The sequence below is a fragment of the Zootermopsis nevadensis genome, unplaced genomic scaffold, assembly GCF_977971745.1.
Source record: "Zootermopsis nevadensis isolate Lab colony 2312 unplaced genomic scaffold, Znev_1.0 Znev_ptg000016l, whole genome shotgun sequence".
Taxonomy (NCBI): domain Eukaryota; kingdom Metazoa; phylum Arthropoda; class Insecta; order Blattodea; family Termopsidae; genus Zootermopsis; species Zootermopsis nevadensis.
Genome location: NW_028259148.1, coordinates 7257799 through 7274228, shown reverse-complemented (window position 1 = coordinate 7274228; position 16430 = coordinate 7257799). Strand labels below are relative to the sequence as shown.

At 40.1% G+C, this 16430-nt stretch overlaps 2 protein-coding genes across 2 annotated transcripts; both read right to left on the bottom strand.

Annotated features, from left to right (window-relative positions):
- Positions 1-1484: 1484 nt before the first annotated feature.
- On the bottom strand, positions 1485-5519 carry LOC110840536 (uncharacterized). The gene is made up of 9 exons (XM_087349535.1): positions 5360-5519; positions 5046-5204; positions 4739-4834; positions 4431-4613; positions 4031-4208; positions 3408-3570; positions 2986-3150; positions 2372-2511; positions 1485-1800 (listed from the first exon to the last, which is right to left on the bottom strand). Exons 1-9 carry the CDS (start codon positions 5403-5405, stop codon positions 1587-1589), a joined length of 1344 nt encoding a protein of 447 aa, XP_087205661.1. The 5' UTR covers positions 5406-5519; the 3' UTR covers positions 1485-1586.
- Positions 5520-9605: 4086 nt separating this feature from the next.
- Positions 9606-13604, bottom strand: LOC147873723 (uncharacterized). Its single transcript, XM_087349536.1, has 9 exons — positions 13460-13604; positions 13146-13304; positions 12839-12934; positions 12531-12713; positions 12131-12308; positions 11508-11670; positions 11087-11251; positions 10493-10632; positions 9606-9922 (listed from the first exon to the last, which is right to left on the bottom strand). Exons 1-9 carry the CDS (start codon positions 13503-13505, stop codon positions 9709-9711), a joined length of 1344 nt encoding a protein of 447 aa, XP_087205662.1. The 5' UTR covers positions 13506-13604; the 3' UTR covers positions 9606-9708.
- Between the last annotated feature and the right edge of the window lie 2826 nt (positions 13605-16430).

Genomic DNA, 16430 nt, shown 5'->3' with positions numbered 1-16430 from the left:
AAGAAATGGTATATTCTATGGTAAATCACAGTTGGTGTTATAAAAAATATGATGATTGAAAGAGTTAGAAGATTTATTGTTTCCGATTATAAACTTTAAGGGGGGGTTTCGCTATGAATTTAATTATTTTAGTGTTGGGTTATTATAACTAAAGAGTGGGATATTTTTTGGAAAAATCATGTTTATTATTTAGGGGACCAATAAACATCCTTGCCGTAACTGAGGAAAAATAGGTCAAAATGTACGTTTGCACACGATACTGTAATCTCGGCCAAAGGGAAAATTTCTTGTATATTCTTATGAGGGAAGTTCCATTCGTGCTGACCAATCAGAGACGAGATAACATGATGGCGATTTATCTAACTGAAGGTTGATGAGACTGGGTTTTACAGCGGTACATCGACACGCCCTCTCATGTCAACGTTGATAGTGGACAGACGAAAATCCAATCTCTCCACGTCTGGAAATTCATCAGATTTCTTTTAGAAATTTTAAAGTTTCCAAATTTATAAGTTAAGTTAAAGGATTCAGAATGAAGGCAGCTGCTGAATTACAAGTGACTGTTATCGGATCCGTGCTAGTAACTCTTCACATCAAAATCCACGTTTCCGTCAACAAATTTACAGTTCATAAGTGCGTTAGTTTCTCATTTAAAATGTACTTTGTGTCATCATCTGATAAGACACGCACTGCAGATCCCTTCTATACCGAAAGTTTAAGCCGACAATATTAACAAGAAAACCTGCTACACCGATCTGGTAGGAGGCACATCATGACTGTCAACAAGTGAGACAAAAGGAGGTTCCTTCACAAGAGACGGGCTCCAGATGTGGCTTTCTGTAGGCAAAAAAGTACGTTTCGACTATTCAGCACACACTTTAACGTAAAACTTATAGAAGTATCAATTATTTAACATAATTTTGAGAAAGTTCTATCATCGATGTACACGTCATATTTCAAAATATACCAACGAATAATCTGATCAATATAAACAAAGATAAAACACGCAAACGTTGCCATTGGTAACAGCTAATAATGTTCAGGCAACCAATCGTACTTCGTATGACATGTGTGATCATTGATCTGTAAAGATATTCGGTCATGCAAGATGGGGCGTATCTAGTCCCCGAATATGGACAGACACTGAGAACAGTCACGATTACCGACCTACAGTTGCACAAATATAAAATTGAGATAGCTAATTTCATTCTATATAGCTTCACATTTATACCTGCACGTCAAATAAGATTTTCATACCTCTAGATTATCAAATCGATCATTTACAGATTGACGCAGATTTGTACGAGAATAAAATGTGCTATAAGCAATCCCACGCTTTGGGAATCACTGATCTAATCAGTGGTAAACTAAAGAAAATCCAAAGAGGATGTGACCAATGTAGCCAAAAGATAATGAGGACCAACATTACCACCGACTTACAGTTATACAGCACTGGATGTTTATTGTGAATGAAATAAAAGTAATTGAAATGAAATATTTTATTACATGTTCCGTTGTAATATTACAGTTTTCTTGTCATTTTGCGCACATTCATCGCATTTATTCCATAGCACTGATGCGTAAATTTACAGATTATTCTTTATCAAGTAAGCCAGAAGACCCTGGAACGCGGCGTTGTAGTCTGTGGCGACCTCGTTGGAGACGTAATTACTGCGTTCGTCCTTGTAGTTGTCGCTGCTATCAGGACCGCCCACCAAGGCTCCGGTCAGGACGTGGACGTTGGGGCTGGCGCTGTTGTATGCGTTCCAGTCACACACCGCTGGGGCGTCGGGGCAAGAGCTGTTATAAGCAAAAGCATGAACTCCGTAAGAGCGGGCTTTATTCATTATACCGTGTCCGTTCTTCCATCGCTTGCATACATACCGACAACTATCTTGAACCTTGCACTGTAGATTACATTCAGTTCTAATGGAGTTGAAATGGTAAAGAACTGCACAATAATCTGATGCAAAGTGCCAACTTAAGTTACCCCTCATTATTTCTGGGTTGAGATAGCGAAGGTGTCGGATGAGCATGACAGAGAATGCTCAATCCTCAGTCGAGAAAACATGAAACGCCTAGGCGTGTGCTTCACTATAGACGCAAGAAACAATGAGGCCGAAGGTACTTGAGAGGAAAACATTGAGACGCATGTCGTAGACGCAGAATATAACTGTGCAACAATGTCTAACCGCCTCACATATTTACCCATCAGCGTCTGTCAAATATCAGTTCGATCACACGAACCAGATTTCAGCAGGAACATTAGCTACTAAAAGCGAATGGGGACGGAGAGTTAATAGAACTCTAAGAGTAAAGATGGTATGTAATTAACAAGCAAGAAAGTGGAAAGAGCAGAAGAGACACAAACCTGGATCTGTGATGCGGGTGAGTGGGTGGATTGGTGCCATAGCCAATCACGAAGCTGCGTCCAGTATCTCCCAGGATGTAATCGATCTGCTTCTTGGCAAATGCACGGTAACTAGCAGCATTGATACCCAGATCCGCGGCCTGAAACACATTTCCTTATATTCACAATATGCCTTCTTAATGTATTTGTGATACTAAACAACGTGTGTATCACGAAACGCAACATTCCATAAGTCATGTTCTCAGATACATTGTGTTTCAGTATGTTTTCTCCTTTACCAAGAATTTCTTCAGGGTTTACTTTCCTAAATGTTGTATATGGTGTATGTATTATGGGTTGTTGCTCGGTGCAGTGTTTTATATTTGTCGATGTCTTAACGTTTCTGCAGAACATAGTGTTTTCTTTGTAATCATCGTCATCATTAAAGATAGTGACAATAACGTATTAAAGCAGAAACGTTCGCACGCAACAAATACAGAGCACAGAAGCTCATTAATAAGTGTAAAAGCTGAGGATGTGTTAGGAGTAGTAGCCATTTATAATTCCCTACTTCTGGCGTCTGTATAGACCTGATAACATCTTGCGAATATTCCATCCACACAATTATTGATTACCTGAGCACAAATGAATGCAGCATTGGCAGCCATTCGAAGGGAGCCCCATTGGTCGATGTATACGAGACCCTTTGGTGTCTTCTGCTGGGAAGTCGTGATGTAGTCGCAGTAGCCTTGCACCTTGTCCTTGTAAGATTGTGTGCCTTTGATCTTAGCCAGCAACACCTGTGGAAGATACCGTCACATTTATGTTGAGGAGAGCCTTCACGAAAGCAATATCGCATCTCGTGATTAGCCCTCACACCCCTTTCTGTCTGTTTCATTTATTCAAGATGAGAATCGATATGAGACCGAGTATTTCCTTGCCTGGAAAACGTGACTTAAATTGCTGATTCTATCAGATGCAAATTATTGCGTCTTCGTAAAAGAGTTAAACACCGCATTAATGTTCGTCTGTGCCTAATTCCCTGCAGTTTTCTGACCTGTAATCCAGAGATCTTCTGATCCCAAGTGAAACCACCGTTCCAGTTCCCAAGGCCGAAATCGTTGTATAACTGTTCTGCTTTGGTCAGATAGGTGTTGTCGTTGGTTGCCCTATACAGCCACACTGCAGCCCACACCAGCTCGTCCTTGTAGTCGCCGGATCTGTTGCACATTTCAAGACGAGGCATTTACATTCCTGTCTTGTAATGACTGTTGGATCACTTATAAGCGATTCATTAATTTGCCATCAGCAACGGAGTGCTGAATTCAATACAAAAGTTGTAGATATTATGAACTTAGGCCGCTCTGAATTCTATCTAATGCTTATTGTGCGAACATTTAAAATTCATAGAACATAAATTACGAATGTTGTGGGCGTCGTTAAAATATGTAATTTTCGATACCCCGGTGGAGTTTTCAGAAGTTATGTGTGCTGATAAGCATTTCTTTTTATCGAAATATCAATATGGAGGTAGTGCAGATCGTTTGATTCATGCATAATAAGTAAATGAGAGGGTATTTTTCAAAGCAATTCTTGACAGACTCTCCCATAATGAAGAAAATTTGTCAGGTAACGAGAATTCTTTGATACTTCCAAATAACATAAATCAGTAAGACGTACGCATAGAAGCTCTGAGCATCGGTGATGGAGTCACTGTATTTGCCGCGATAATTGTTGGCGAAGTCGAACAGCTGCTTGGCGTGTGTGAGAAGGGTGCTGGCGTAGCCGGAGTCGGCGCTCTGGAACACGATGGAAGCTGCTGCGAGGGCGGCCGCTGTCTCTCCTGCCAGATCCGATCCTAAAAGCATTCGGGGCGAACTCTAAGCTGCTGAGCGTTGTACGTGCTGGATTAGTTCTTAGGACTGTTATAATTCTAATTATACAGTCATTTAAAATTGAAGTATCCACCGCCGCAGGATCTGAAGTGTATCTTCCAATCTTACGACTCGAATATGAAGAATGTATCCTGAGGATACGTTTTGTAATTGAGAAAGCAGAGGGCCATTTAAGTGAATCCTACCTGGATGGGACGTATCGATCTTGTACGCGGGTCTGCTCATCGTCATGTCCTCGGGACGCCCCCAGTATGCGTGGTCCACATCTCCTTGTCCTACTTGTCCGTACAATTCGTTCTGGCTCACGTGCGCCTTGATGAAGTAGTCCGTGCCCCATTTAATCAATTTGCGAGCATCAGCCAGAGCGCCTGTGACAATCAACGATCGGATAACGTGTGTTCGGAAACATTGATTTTCGTATGAGGATGATGACAAAAGCCTTCGGCTAGCGAGTACAATTAAAGTTCTCTCGCCATAAGATTTAGGTACCTACTTGCTGAGTTGTACCCTGCTTCTTGATCCACAATCCCCCAAGCTATGGTGGTAATTGTGTACGCCATAGGGAAACCGAACTTGACATAGTCACCAGCTGTGGAAACAAAGAAGTTATCAAATTATGTGGACCCATTTCGGTACAATTCAAACCCATCGTATGTATGACGGGAGCTGTTGCGTTTTTGTGTTTGGGATTATCGTGCGCTTTACGATTGTTCCACGGTGTGTACTTACAAGTCTCACGTAACTTTTCGTGGACATTCGACATTCGTACTTTATAGGCTACGTCATTTGAGGACACGTACCGTCATAGTAACCGCCTGTGAGGTCCTCGCCTTTCTGGCCCTTGTCGTTCAGAGCTGAGTCCTTCCTCCACGTGACCCTCTGATCAGAGGGCAGTTTTCCCGATCTCTGAGCTTCGTAGAAGAGTATCGAATCGCGGAGCACTTCCTTGTAGTCGTAAGCTGTAACACAATGATGATTATCGTTATTAAAGGAGGCTTCTAGTCCTGCAAGTTGAATGGCGTCTCACTGAACGTGAGACTCTTTTAAAGTCTTCTTAATTTTCTGATACGTTCGGGGTGGTCATGGTCGCTAATAACGCTGTTCAGTACGTTACCTTGGCAGAGCGCAAGCGCTGACAGAAGATAGACGAAGACCCTCATTATCGGTTGCGGTGGTTGCTCGCCGAGAAGTGGTTTGGATAGGTCCTCGGGTTCGTATTTATACCCGAAGCACACGTAATAAAAATAACAGTCGCTTCAATGTCACCTTATTTTCCGAGTTCAGTTGTAGCACTGAACACCTGAGCTTTATTTGTGTGAAACTGCAACATGCCGACGTATGAAATTTATGGCACCTCGTCGTCTTGTTTTTTCTGACGAAGTGAGATACTGTGGAATAATCAGTTTGCACGAAGACAATTTCGTTTCAGAAATGTATTCTTGGAATTATTTTATACATTTTTCTATATTGCAGCTCTGAAACCACTTCCCTTTGGTGGCAAGCGTCCTTTACATTTTACTCTGTTATATGTGCTATAAGTAATGTTTACCGATAGTTTGGTCCACTTATCTCCAGCGGTCAGTAACCTTCATTCTCTTAGTCATTAGAACGATTGAGTGTAGGCTTTATGCATCAAAATTAAGAGCTTGAATTGTTCTTTGTACATATGCGGAAGGGATGAAGCGTACAGCTGGCTCAATAATTCCATTCGGTTGTAAGCTCCTTGTATTCGTCCGTGGTGTATCCATATCTTTAGTTTACAGGCATATTTGTGCCAAATATCTACTAAACGGAGTGAAGCATGTGTCTGCCTACTTTAAGACGAAGAAGTTAATGACATTTCTCTGCAGTCGATACGATAGGATACTCGAGTTGATTCGGTGTTTCGTTTAAAGATTTGGGCCCTTACATTTAAAATAAAATTATATCCAAGCTGTTTTCCCACAAATAGTCCAACTTATTCGAACTGTTTCCTTGTTTTGTACTGTAATATTTAACTCTATAGGATTCAAATTCCTCATATGGAATTTACACCAGGAACAGCATTAAGAGGATACCGAAACACGCAGATTTTGTTATTCGAAACTGAATTTCTTATATTTGTTTGTCTGCCTGTTTTTCTGTAAAGCAGAACCAGACCAGTAACTATTTGCTACAGAGAAAATGCAATCATAAGTTTTATCTTTCACGTAAACAATGATTTATTTTGCTGCATTGGTGAATTTAGGTGCTCCAGAGAATCAGGTACTTATTTTATTTTTCATTGATTTGTCATCGTCTCTCTAGGTTCAATGTCCGTGTTTGAATCTGTCCATAGACAAACTGTATTATTTTCAAAACTAAGTAATTCAAAATAGTTTTGTTTTGTACATTTTAGTAGTGACTTATAAAAGATATTACTTGCTGTCTTGACTTATAATAGGTTGTTTGCAAGACCTTATATCTTTATTAAGATGTCCAAAATCATTGATCTTTAACGACGGATCTCAGCAGAGCGACGAAAATTGAAGGTAGTTTTTGAAGCATATGTGAAAATTATGCAGCACAACTAATGACGTCAAAATATACTAATAATATCGACTATTTCATGTCGTTCGAAACTCTCAACGTCAGCAAGCATGTCATGTAGCAATACATCCCTATAAATAACTTAATTAGTGCAAAACAAAGATATAAATTATAATCATCGTCCTCATAAATAGCCGAGATTGTTCAAGTGGCGCACTGGTCGATGGAGCCATACATATCCATATGTGATAACATGTACTGTGTTTTGTTAGCGTTGACGTGTGTTTGTGAGTTCCGATTCATCTGCTTGAGAGATTAATATGTAGATCACATTTACAGTCAGTCGCACACGATTTGAGCGCACCATGTAATAATGGTTTGGTTCTTGCGAGTTGCATGTTTGCATATTTGCTTGTTGCCAAGTTTTGCACTTTCAGGTGGGCTGATCGACCTTATGTAGAGCCTTACAGTATTATAAGTTTCAAATACAAATATCTTTGGCACTACAAAATCAACTATTGTAAATCATAGAAGTGTCCGCTACTTCCCTGATTATTATTACGTGTAGTACTGATTTCTGATCAAAGTGCAGCATTTTATTGGAAACTTTTTCCGTGTTTAGATACTTTCTCCTCTTTTCCAATTCACTTGACTGTCGTATGTAGATTTTGCTACTTTGATGGCAGGGTCATACACTTATACTCAGCAGAACATTTGTATATGAACTTCTATTTGTCACCGTTCTTTGAGAAGCCAAGATGAATATCGAGGGTAGCCCTGATCACAACAACCTGTCAAAATCTTTTCCTGGGCTAAATTAAGCCAGGTCACACTTTCAGACGTATTTGTTGAGGTTCATCTTTAATGTAAGCCTTCCATCTGAGTTCAGATGTTCAAAGTTATAACTCCTTAATATTTTCCGAATAAACCACAAGTGTTTTTCGTGCTCTCATTACGTTCTATATGACCCATCAACATAATCTTTCTCGAACTAATAACATTTAGCGAAAAATACAAAATACGAAGGTCCTTATTGTGCAATATTTTTACTCTATCATTTCATCTATTACGTCCAAATGTTATCCTCGGCACTCTGTCCTCACGCATCCTGGATCTGAGTTCCTACCTTAACGTGACAGCCCATGTCTTGCGCCCAACAAATTATAAGATAAAATTTGATCTTCAATAACTCTTAAGCAAATCTGGAATACGAAATTCCTGCGCTGAATTTTACAAGCATTTTCTGAATTTGGTCTGCCCTTAACACAACGTGAAGATAGATTTGTTACTGACTTGCTACCACATTCTCGAAGGATTTATTATCTATAGTTATATTTCAGACTTGTTCTGTATTATGGTGATGACACATGACCACATAACATATTTTTTCTCCATTTACTTCCATCCAACCTCCTAATTAGCGTCCAATACAGCGTCTGTACTTCCGTTTACTGTAACTATATATTTGCTTAATCAACTTTTATTATAAGATTAAACTAGGAGCTTATGTGTCCGAAGATTTTCAACTTCTTCCTGGTTACTTTCTTTCATGGTGGCATATTTTAATATAAAATTTAGAATAAATAGTGGTAAACACCTCGCTTCAGATGATTGTCAATGGAAACTGCATAAGAAATAGTTTAATAAGTACAGACTGAAATAATATGGTGCCACAACTTACTATTAATCGCATTTCAGTTATCCTAAAAGCGTGTATATATACGCGGATTTCAATTACAAAAAAAAAGTTTGGGATTTATTAGGTTGGAAGTTGCATAAATTCTGGTTTCTAGTGCCGGCGCTACAAGAGAGAAGGCAGCAAAATTAGTGCCGTCCCCGTGAGAAACTTAAATCCTACTAATGATATCGTTTTCTTATTGTGACGAGTATGAAGATTATTGCCGTCTAGGATGCAAGTGCCGTGTATTCTGGTAAACGTTGGCCGACGTTTCAGTGAGGTTTGCTGCTCATCCATCAGTGCAATTGCCCTATAACGGCATCTGCTTGACTATATGGCGACCTGCAGTCCTTTCAGTCTGCTAGTAATCAGGATCGAATACACCCGAGGAACTGGTTAAAGAGTCGGTGGCAAGTCAAATGAGAACACTCTCCTGAAGTCGCTCCTAAAGTCCAGGTCCCTCGCTTCAAATGTCTGTAACACTTCGTAACAACGAATGGTGCTGATTGGCCTGCGACCAAAGTACAGTGTTGTATGTAATTTTAGAAAAGTTCCTTGTCTAATAACGAATCATTATTTACCATGACGTTGACCTTCTATAAATACTATCTATTTAATATCCTTTGGGACTCCCATGATATCAATTTATATTTTATTTTGAATAGCATTGCAGTTCATTATACATTTGGTGCAGAGAAAGACAATTCGCAGTCATTGTCATTGGAAACACAGAAAGTTGTTCACGTGCCGCAATGACACGACGCTTTCAGTCCTGCGCTTTGAAATAAACAAAGAAATTGTTAGTTCTTGGATTCGGCGTTGTCTTTTTCTGGGATGTGGATTACGAGAAATAGGAGACCACTCTCTCCGTCGGTGGAGGGAAAGATTTGGGCATACGAAATATTGTGAATGGGGATTTGAATCCCGCGAGCTGCACGTATGTACTTGTGCGTACTTCAAAGAACGTTCCGCATTTCGACGACCAAATTGACAATTTACTGGGAGACAACAATAATAGTCATCGAAGGAACACCCATCGTACGCTTTCTGTCGCATTGCGTTTGTCCTACCTATTGAGTGGTTACTAAGGAAATTGGAGCAATCGGATTATACCAACAAACAACATCGTCCAATCACATGGCATTAAAAGTATATTGAGAATGAAATCCAAATATTTGAAATGAAATATTTTATTGAATATTCCGTTGTAATATTACAGTTTTCTTGTCATTTTGCGCACATCCATCGCATTTATGTCATAGCACTGATGCGTAAATTTACAGATTATTCTTTATCAAGTAAGCCAGAAGACCCTGGAACGCGGCGTTGTAGTCTGTGGCGACCTCGTTGGAGACGTAATTACTGCGTTCGTCCTTGTAGTTGTCGCTGCTATCAGGACCGCCCACCAAGGCTCCGGTCAGGACGTGGACGTTGGGGCTGGCGCTGTTGTATGCGTTCCAGTCACACACCGCTGGGGCGTCGGGGCAAGAGCTGTTATAAGCAAAAGCATGAACTCCGTAAGAGCGGGCTTTATTCATTATACCCTGGCGGTTATTCCGTCGCTTGCATACATACCGACAACTATCTTGAACCTTGCACGGTAGATTACATTCAGTTCTAATGGAGTTGAAATGGTAAAGAACTGCACAATAATCTGATGCAAAGTGCCAACTTAAGTTACCCCTCATCATTTCTGGGTTGAGATAGCGAAGGTGTCGGATGAGCATGACAGAGAATGCTCAATCCTCAGTCGAGAAAACATGAAACGTCTAGGCGTGTGCTTCACTATAGACGCGAGAAACAATGAGGCCGAAGGCACTTGAGAAGTAAACATTGAGACTCATGTCGTAGACGCAGAATATAACTGTGCAACAATGTCTAACCACCTCAGATATTTACCCATCAGCGTCTGTCAAATATCAGTTCGATCACACGAACCAGATTTCAGCAGGAACATTAGCTACTAAAAGCGAATGGGGACGGAGAGTTAATAGAACTCTAGAGTAAAGATGGTATGTAATTAACCAGCAAGAAAGTGGAAAGAGCAGAAGAGACACAAACCTGGATCTGTGATGCGGGTGAGTGGGTGGATTGGTGCCATAGCCAATCACGAAGCTGCGTCCAGTATCTCCCAGGATGTAATCGATCTGCTTCTTGGCAAATGCACGGTAACTAGCAGCATTGATACCCAGATCCGCGGCCTGAAACACATTTCCTTATATTCACAATATGCCTTCTTAATGTATTTGTGATACTAAACAACGTGTGTATCACGAAACGAAACATTCCGTAAGTCATGTTCTCAGATACATTGTGTTTCAGTATGTTTTCTCCTTTCTCAAGAATTTCTTCAGGGTTTACTTTCCTAAATGTTGTATATGGTGTATGTATTATGGGTTGTTGCTCGGTGCAGTGTTTTATATTTGTCGATGTCTGAAAGTTTCTGCAGAACATAGTCTTTGTAATCATCGTCATCATTAGAGATAGTGACGATGACTTATTCCAGTAGAAACGTTCGCACGCAACAAATACAGAACACAGAAGCTCATTAATAAGTGTAGAAGGAGGAGTAGTCATTTATAATTCCATACTTCTGGCGTCTGTATAGACCTGATCACATCTTGTGAATATTCCATCCACACAATTATTGATTACCTGAGCACAAATGAATGCAGCATTGGCAGCCATTCGAAGGGAGCCCCATTGGTCGATGTATACGAGACCCTTTGGTGTCTTCTGCTGGGAAGTCGTGATGTAGTCGCAGTAGCCTTGCACCTTGTCCTTGTAAGCCTGTTTGCCTGTGATCTTAGCCAGCAACACCTGTGGAAGATATCGTCCATTTATGTTGAGGAGAGCCTTCACGAAAGCGATATCGCATCTCGTGATTAGTCCTCACACCCCTTTCTGTCTATTTCATTTATTCGAGATGAGAATCGATATCAGGCCGAGTATTTCGTTGCCTGGAAAACGTGACATCAATTGCAGATTCTATCAGATGCAAATTATTGCGTCTTCGTAAAAGAGTTAAACACTGCATTAATGTTCGTCTGTGCGTAATTCTCCACAGTTTTCTGACCTGTAATCCAGAGATCTTCTGATCCCAAGTGAAACCACCGTTCCAGTTCCCAAGGCCGAAATCGTTGTATAATTGTTCCGCTTTGGTCAGGTAGGTGTTGTCGTTGGTTGCTCTGTACAGCCACACTGCAGCCCACACCAGCTCGTCCTTGTAGTCGCCGGATCTGTTGCACATTTGAAGACGAGGCATTTATATTCCTGTCTCGTAATGACTGTTGGATCACTTATAAGCGATTCATTAATTTGCCATCAGCAACGGAGTGCTGAATTCAATACAAAAGTTGTAGATATTATGAACTTAGGCCGCTCTGAATTCTATCTAATGCTTATTGTGCGAACATTTAAAATTCATAGAACATAAATTACGAATGTTGTGGGCGTCGTTAAAATATGTAATTTTCGGTACCACGGTGGAGGTTTCAGAAGTTATGTGTGCTGATAAGTATTTCTTTTTATCGAAATATCAATATGGAGGTAGTGCAGATCGTTTGATTCGTGCATAATAAGTAAATGAGAGGGTATTTATCAAAGCAATTCTTGACAGACTCTCCCATAATGAAGAAAGTTTGTCAGGTAACGAGAATTCTGTGATACTTCCAAATAACATAAATCAGTAAGACGTACGCATAGAAGCTCTGAGCATCGGTGATGGAGTCACTGTATTTGCCGCGATAATTGTTGGCGAAGTCGAACAGCTGCTTGGCGTGTGTGAGAAGGGTGCTGGCGTAGCCGGAGTCGGCGCTCTTGAAGACGATGGAAGCTGCTGCGAGGGCGGCCGCTGTCTCTCCTGCCAGATCCGATCCTAGAAGCATTCGGGGCGAACTCTAAGCTGCTGTGCGTTGTAAGTGCTGGATTGGTTCTTAGGACTGTTATAATTCTAATTATACAGTCATTTAAAATTGAAGTATCCACCGCCGCAGGATCTGAAGTGTATCTTCCAATTTTACGACTCGAATATGAAGAATGTATCCTGATGATACGTTTTGTAATTGAGAAAGCAGAGGGCCATTTAAGTGAATCCTACCTGGATGGGACGTGTCGATCTTGTACGCGGGTCTGCTCATCGTCATGTCCTCGGGACGCCCCCAGTATGCGTGGTCCACATCTCCTTGTCCTACTTGTCCGTACAATTCGTTCTGGCTCACGTGCGCCTTGATGAAGTAGTCCGTGCCCCATTTAATCAATTTGCGAGCATCAGCCAGAGCGCCTGTGACAATCAACGATCGGATAACGTGTGTTCGGAAACATTGATTTTCGTATGAGGATGATGACAAAAGCCTTCGGCTAGTGAGTACAATTAAAGTTCTCTCGCCATAAGATTTAGGTACCTACTTGCTGAGTTGTACCCTGCTTCTTGATCCACAATCCCCCAAGCTATCGTGGTAATTGTATACGCCATAGGGAAACCGAACTTGACATAGTCACCAGCTGTGGAAACAAAGAAGTTATCAAATTATGTGGACCCATTTCGCTACAATTCAAACCCATCGTATGTATGACGGGAGCTGTTGCGTTTTTGTGTTTGGGTTTATCGTGCGCTTTACGATTGTTCCACGGTGTGTACTTACAAGTCTCACGTAACTTTTCGTGGACATTCGACATTCGTACTTTATAGGCTACGTCACTTGAGGATACGTACCGTCATAGTAACCGCCTGTGAGGTCCTCGCCTTTCTGGCCCTTGTCGTTCAGAGCTGAGTCCTTCCTCCACGTGACCCTCTGATCAGAGGGCAGTTTTCCCGATCTCTGAGCTTCGTAGAAGAGTATCGAATCGCGGAGCACTTCCTTGTAGTCGTAAGCTGTAACACAATGATGATTATCGTTATTAAAGGAGACTTCTAGTCCTGCAAGTTGAATGGCGTCTCACTGAACGTGAGACTCTTTTAAAGTCTTCTTAATTTTCTGATACGTTCGGGGTGGTCATGGTCGCTAATAACGCTGTTCAGTACGTTACCTTGGCAGAGCGCAAGCGCTGACAGAAGATAGACGAAGACCCTCATTATCGGTTGCGGTGGTTGCTCGCCGAGAAGTGGTTTGGATAGGTCCTCGGATTCATATTTATACCCGAAGCACACGTAATAAAAATAACAGTCGCTTCAATGTCACCTTATTTTCCGAGTTCAGTTGTAGCACTGAACACCTGAGCTTTATTTGTGTGAAACTGCAACATGCCGACGTATGAAATTTATGGCACCTCGTCGTCTTGTTTTTTCTGACGAAGTGAGATACTGTGGAATAATCAGTTTGCACGAAGACAATTTCGTTTCAGAAATGTATTCTTGGAATTATTTTATACATTTTTCTATATTGCAGCTCTGAAACCACTTCCCTTTGGTGGCAAGCGTCCTTTACATTTTACTCTGTTATATGTGCTATAAGTAATGTTTACCGATAGTTTGGTCCACTTATCTCCAGCGGTCAGTAACCTTCATTCTCTTAGTCATTAGAACGATTGAGTGTAGGCTTTATGCATCAAAATTAAGAGCTTGAATTGTTCTTTGTACATATGCGGAAAGGATGAAGCGTACAGCTGGCTCAATAATTCCATTCGGTTGTAAGCTCCTTGTATTCGTCCGTGGTGTATCCATATCTTTAGTTTACAGGCATATTTGTGCCAAATATCTACTAAACGGAGTGAAGCATGTGTCTGCCTACTTTAAGACGAAGAAGTTAATGACATTTCTCTGCAGTCGATACGATAGGATACTCGAGTTGATTCGGTGTTTCGTTTAAAGATTTGGGCCCTTACATTTAAAATAAAATTATATCCAAGCTGTTTTCCCACAAATAGTCCAACTTATTCGAACTGTTTCCTTGTTTTGTACTGTAATATTTAACTCTATAAGATTCAAATTCCTCATATGGAATTTACACCAGGAACAGCATTAAGAGGATACCGAAACACGCAGATTTTGTTATTCGAAACTGAATTTCTTATATTTGTTTGTCTGCCTGTTTTTCTGTAAAGCAGAACCAGACCAGTAACTATTTGCTACAGAGAAAATGCAATCATAAGTTTTATCTTTCACGTAAACAATGATTTATTTTGCTGCATTGGTGAATTTAGGTGCTCCAGAGAATCAGGTACTTATTTTATTTTTCATTGATTTGTCATCGTCTCTCTAGGTTCAATGTCCGTGTTTGAATCTGTCCATAGACAAACTGTATTATTTTCAAAACTAAGTAATTCAAAATAGTTTTGTTTTGTACATTTTAGTAGTGACTTATAAAAGATATTACTTGCTGTCTTGACTTATAATAGGTTGTTTGCAAGACCTTATATCTTTATTAAGATGTCCAAAATCATTGATCTTTAACGACGGATCTCAGCAGAGCGACGAAAATTGAAGGTAGTTTTTGAAGCATATGTGAAAATTATGCAGCACAACTAATGACGTCAAAATATACTAATAATATCGACTATTTCATGTCGTTCGAAACTCTCAACGTCAGCAAGCATGTCATGTAGCAATACATCCCTATAAATAACTTAATTAGTGCAAAACAAAGATATAAATTATAATCATCGTCCTCATAAATAGCCGAGATTGTTCAAGTGGCGCACTGGTCGATGGAGCCATACATATCCATATGTGATAACATGTACTGTGTTTTGTTAGCGTTGACGTGTGTTTGTGAGTTCCGATTCATCTGCTTGAGAGATTAATATGTAGATCACATTTACAGTCAGTCGCACACGATTTGAGCGCACCATGTAATAATGGTTTGGTTCTTGCGAGTTGCATGTTTGCATATTTGCTTGTTGCCTAAGTTTTGCACTTTCAGGTGGGCTGATCGACCTTATGTAGAGCCTTACAGTATTATAAGTTTCAAATACAAATATCTTTGGCACTACAAAATCAACTATTGTAAATCATAGAAGTGTCCGCTACTTCCCTGATTATTATTACGTGTAGTACTAATTTCTGATCAAAGTGCAGCATTTTATTGGAAACTTTTTCCGTGTTTAGATACTTTCTCCTCTTTTCCAAATCACTTGACTGTCGTATGTAGATTTTGCTACTTTGATGGCAGGGTCATTCACGTTTACTCAGCAGAACATTTGTATATGAACTTCTATTTGTCACCGTTCTTTGAGAAGCAGAGAGGAATATCGAGTGTAGCCCTGATCACAACAACCTGTCAAAATCTTTTCCTGGGCTAAATTAAGCCAGGTCACACTTTCAGACGTATTTGTTGAGGTTCATCTTTAATGTAAGCCTTCCATCTGAGTTCAGATGTTCAAAGTTATAACTCCTTAATATTTTCCGAATAAACCACAAGTGTTTTTCGTGCTCTCATTACGTTCTACATGACCCATCAACATAATCTTTCTCGAACTAATAACATTTAGCGAAAAATACAAAATACGAAGGTCCTTATTGTGCAATATTTTTACTCTATCATTTCATCTATTACGTCCAAATGTTATCCTCGGCACTCTGTCCTCACGCATCCTGGATCTGAGTTCCTACCTTAACGTGACAGTCCATGTCTTGAGCCCAACAAATTATAAGATAAAATTTGATCTTCAATAACTCTTAAGCAAATCTGGAATACGAAATTCCTGCGCTGAATTTTACAAGCATTTTCTGAATTTGGTCTGCCCTTAACACAACGTGAAGATAGATTTGTTACTGACTTGCTACCACATTCTCGAAGGATTTATTATCTATAGTTATATTTCAGACTTGTTCTGTATTATGGTGATGACACATGACCACATAACATATTTTTTCTCCATTTACTTCCATCTAACCTCCTAATTAGCGTCCAATACAGCGTCTGTACTTCCGTTTACTGTAACTATATAGTTGCTTAATCAACTTTTATTATAAGATTAAACTAGGAGCTTATGTGTCCGAAGATTTTCAACTTCTTCCTGGTTACTTTCTTTCATGATGGCATATTTTAATATAAAATTT

Coding starts and splice junctions, on each gene's coding strand:
- LOC110840536 (XM_087349535.1), bottom strand. CDS start 5,405: ATGAGGGTCTTCGTCTATCTTCTGTCAGCGCTTGCGCTCTGCCAAG. Junction 5,205..5,359: donor AGCGCTTGCGCTCTGCCAAG/GTAACGTACTGA, acceptor ATTGTGTTACAG/CTTACGACTACAAGGAAGTG. Junction 3,151..3,407: donor AGAAGATCTCTGGATTACAG/GTCAGAAAACTG, acceptor TATCTTCCACAG/GTGTTGCTGGCTAAGATCAA.
- LOC147873723 (XM_087349536.1), bottom strand. CDS start 13,505: ATGAGGGTCTTCGTCTATCTTCTGTCAGCGCTTGCGCTCTGCCAAG. Junction 12,935..13,145: donor CACAGGCGGTTACTATGACG/GTACGTATCCTC, acceptor TTGTTTCCACAG/CTGGTGACTATGTCAAGTTC. Junction 10,633..11,086: donor CTGCATTCATTTGTGCTCAG/GTAATCAATAAT, acceptor AATGTGTTTCAG/GCCGCGGATCTGGGTATCAA.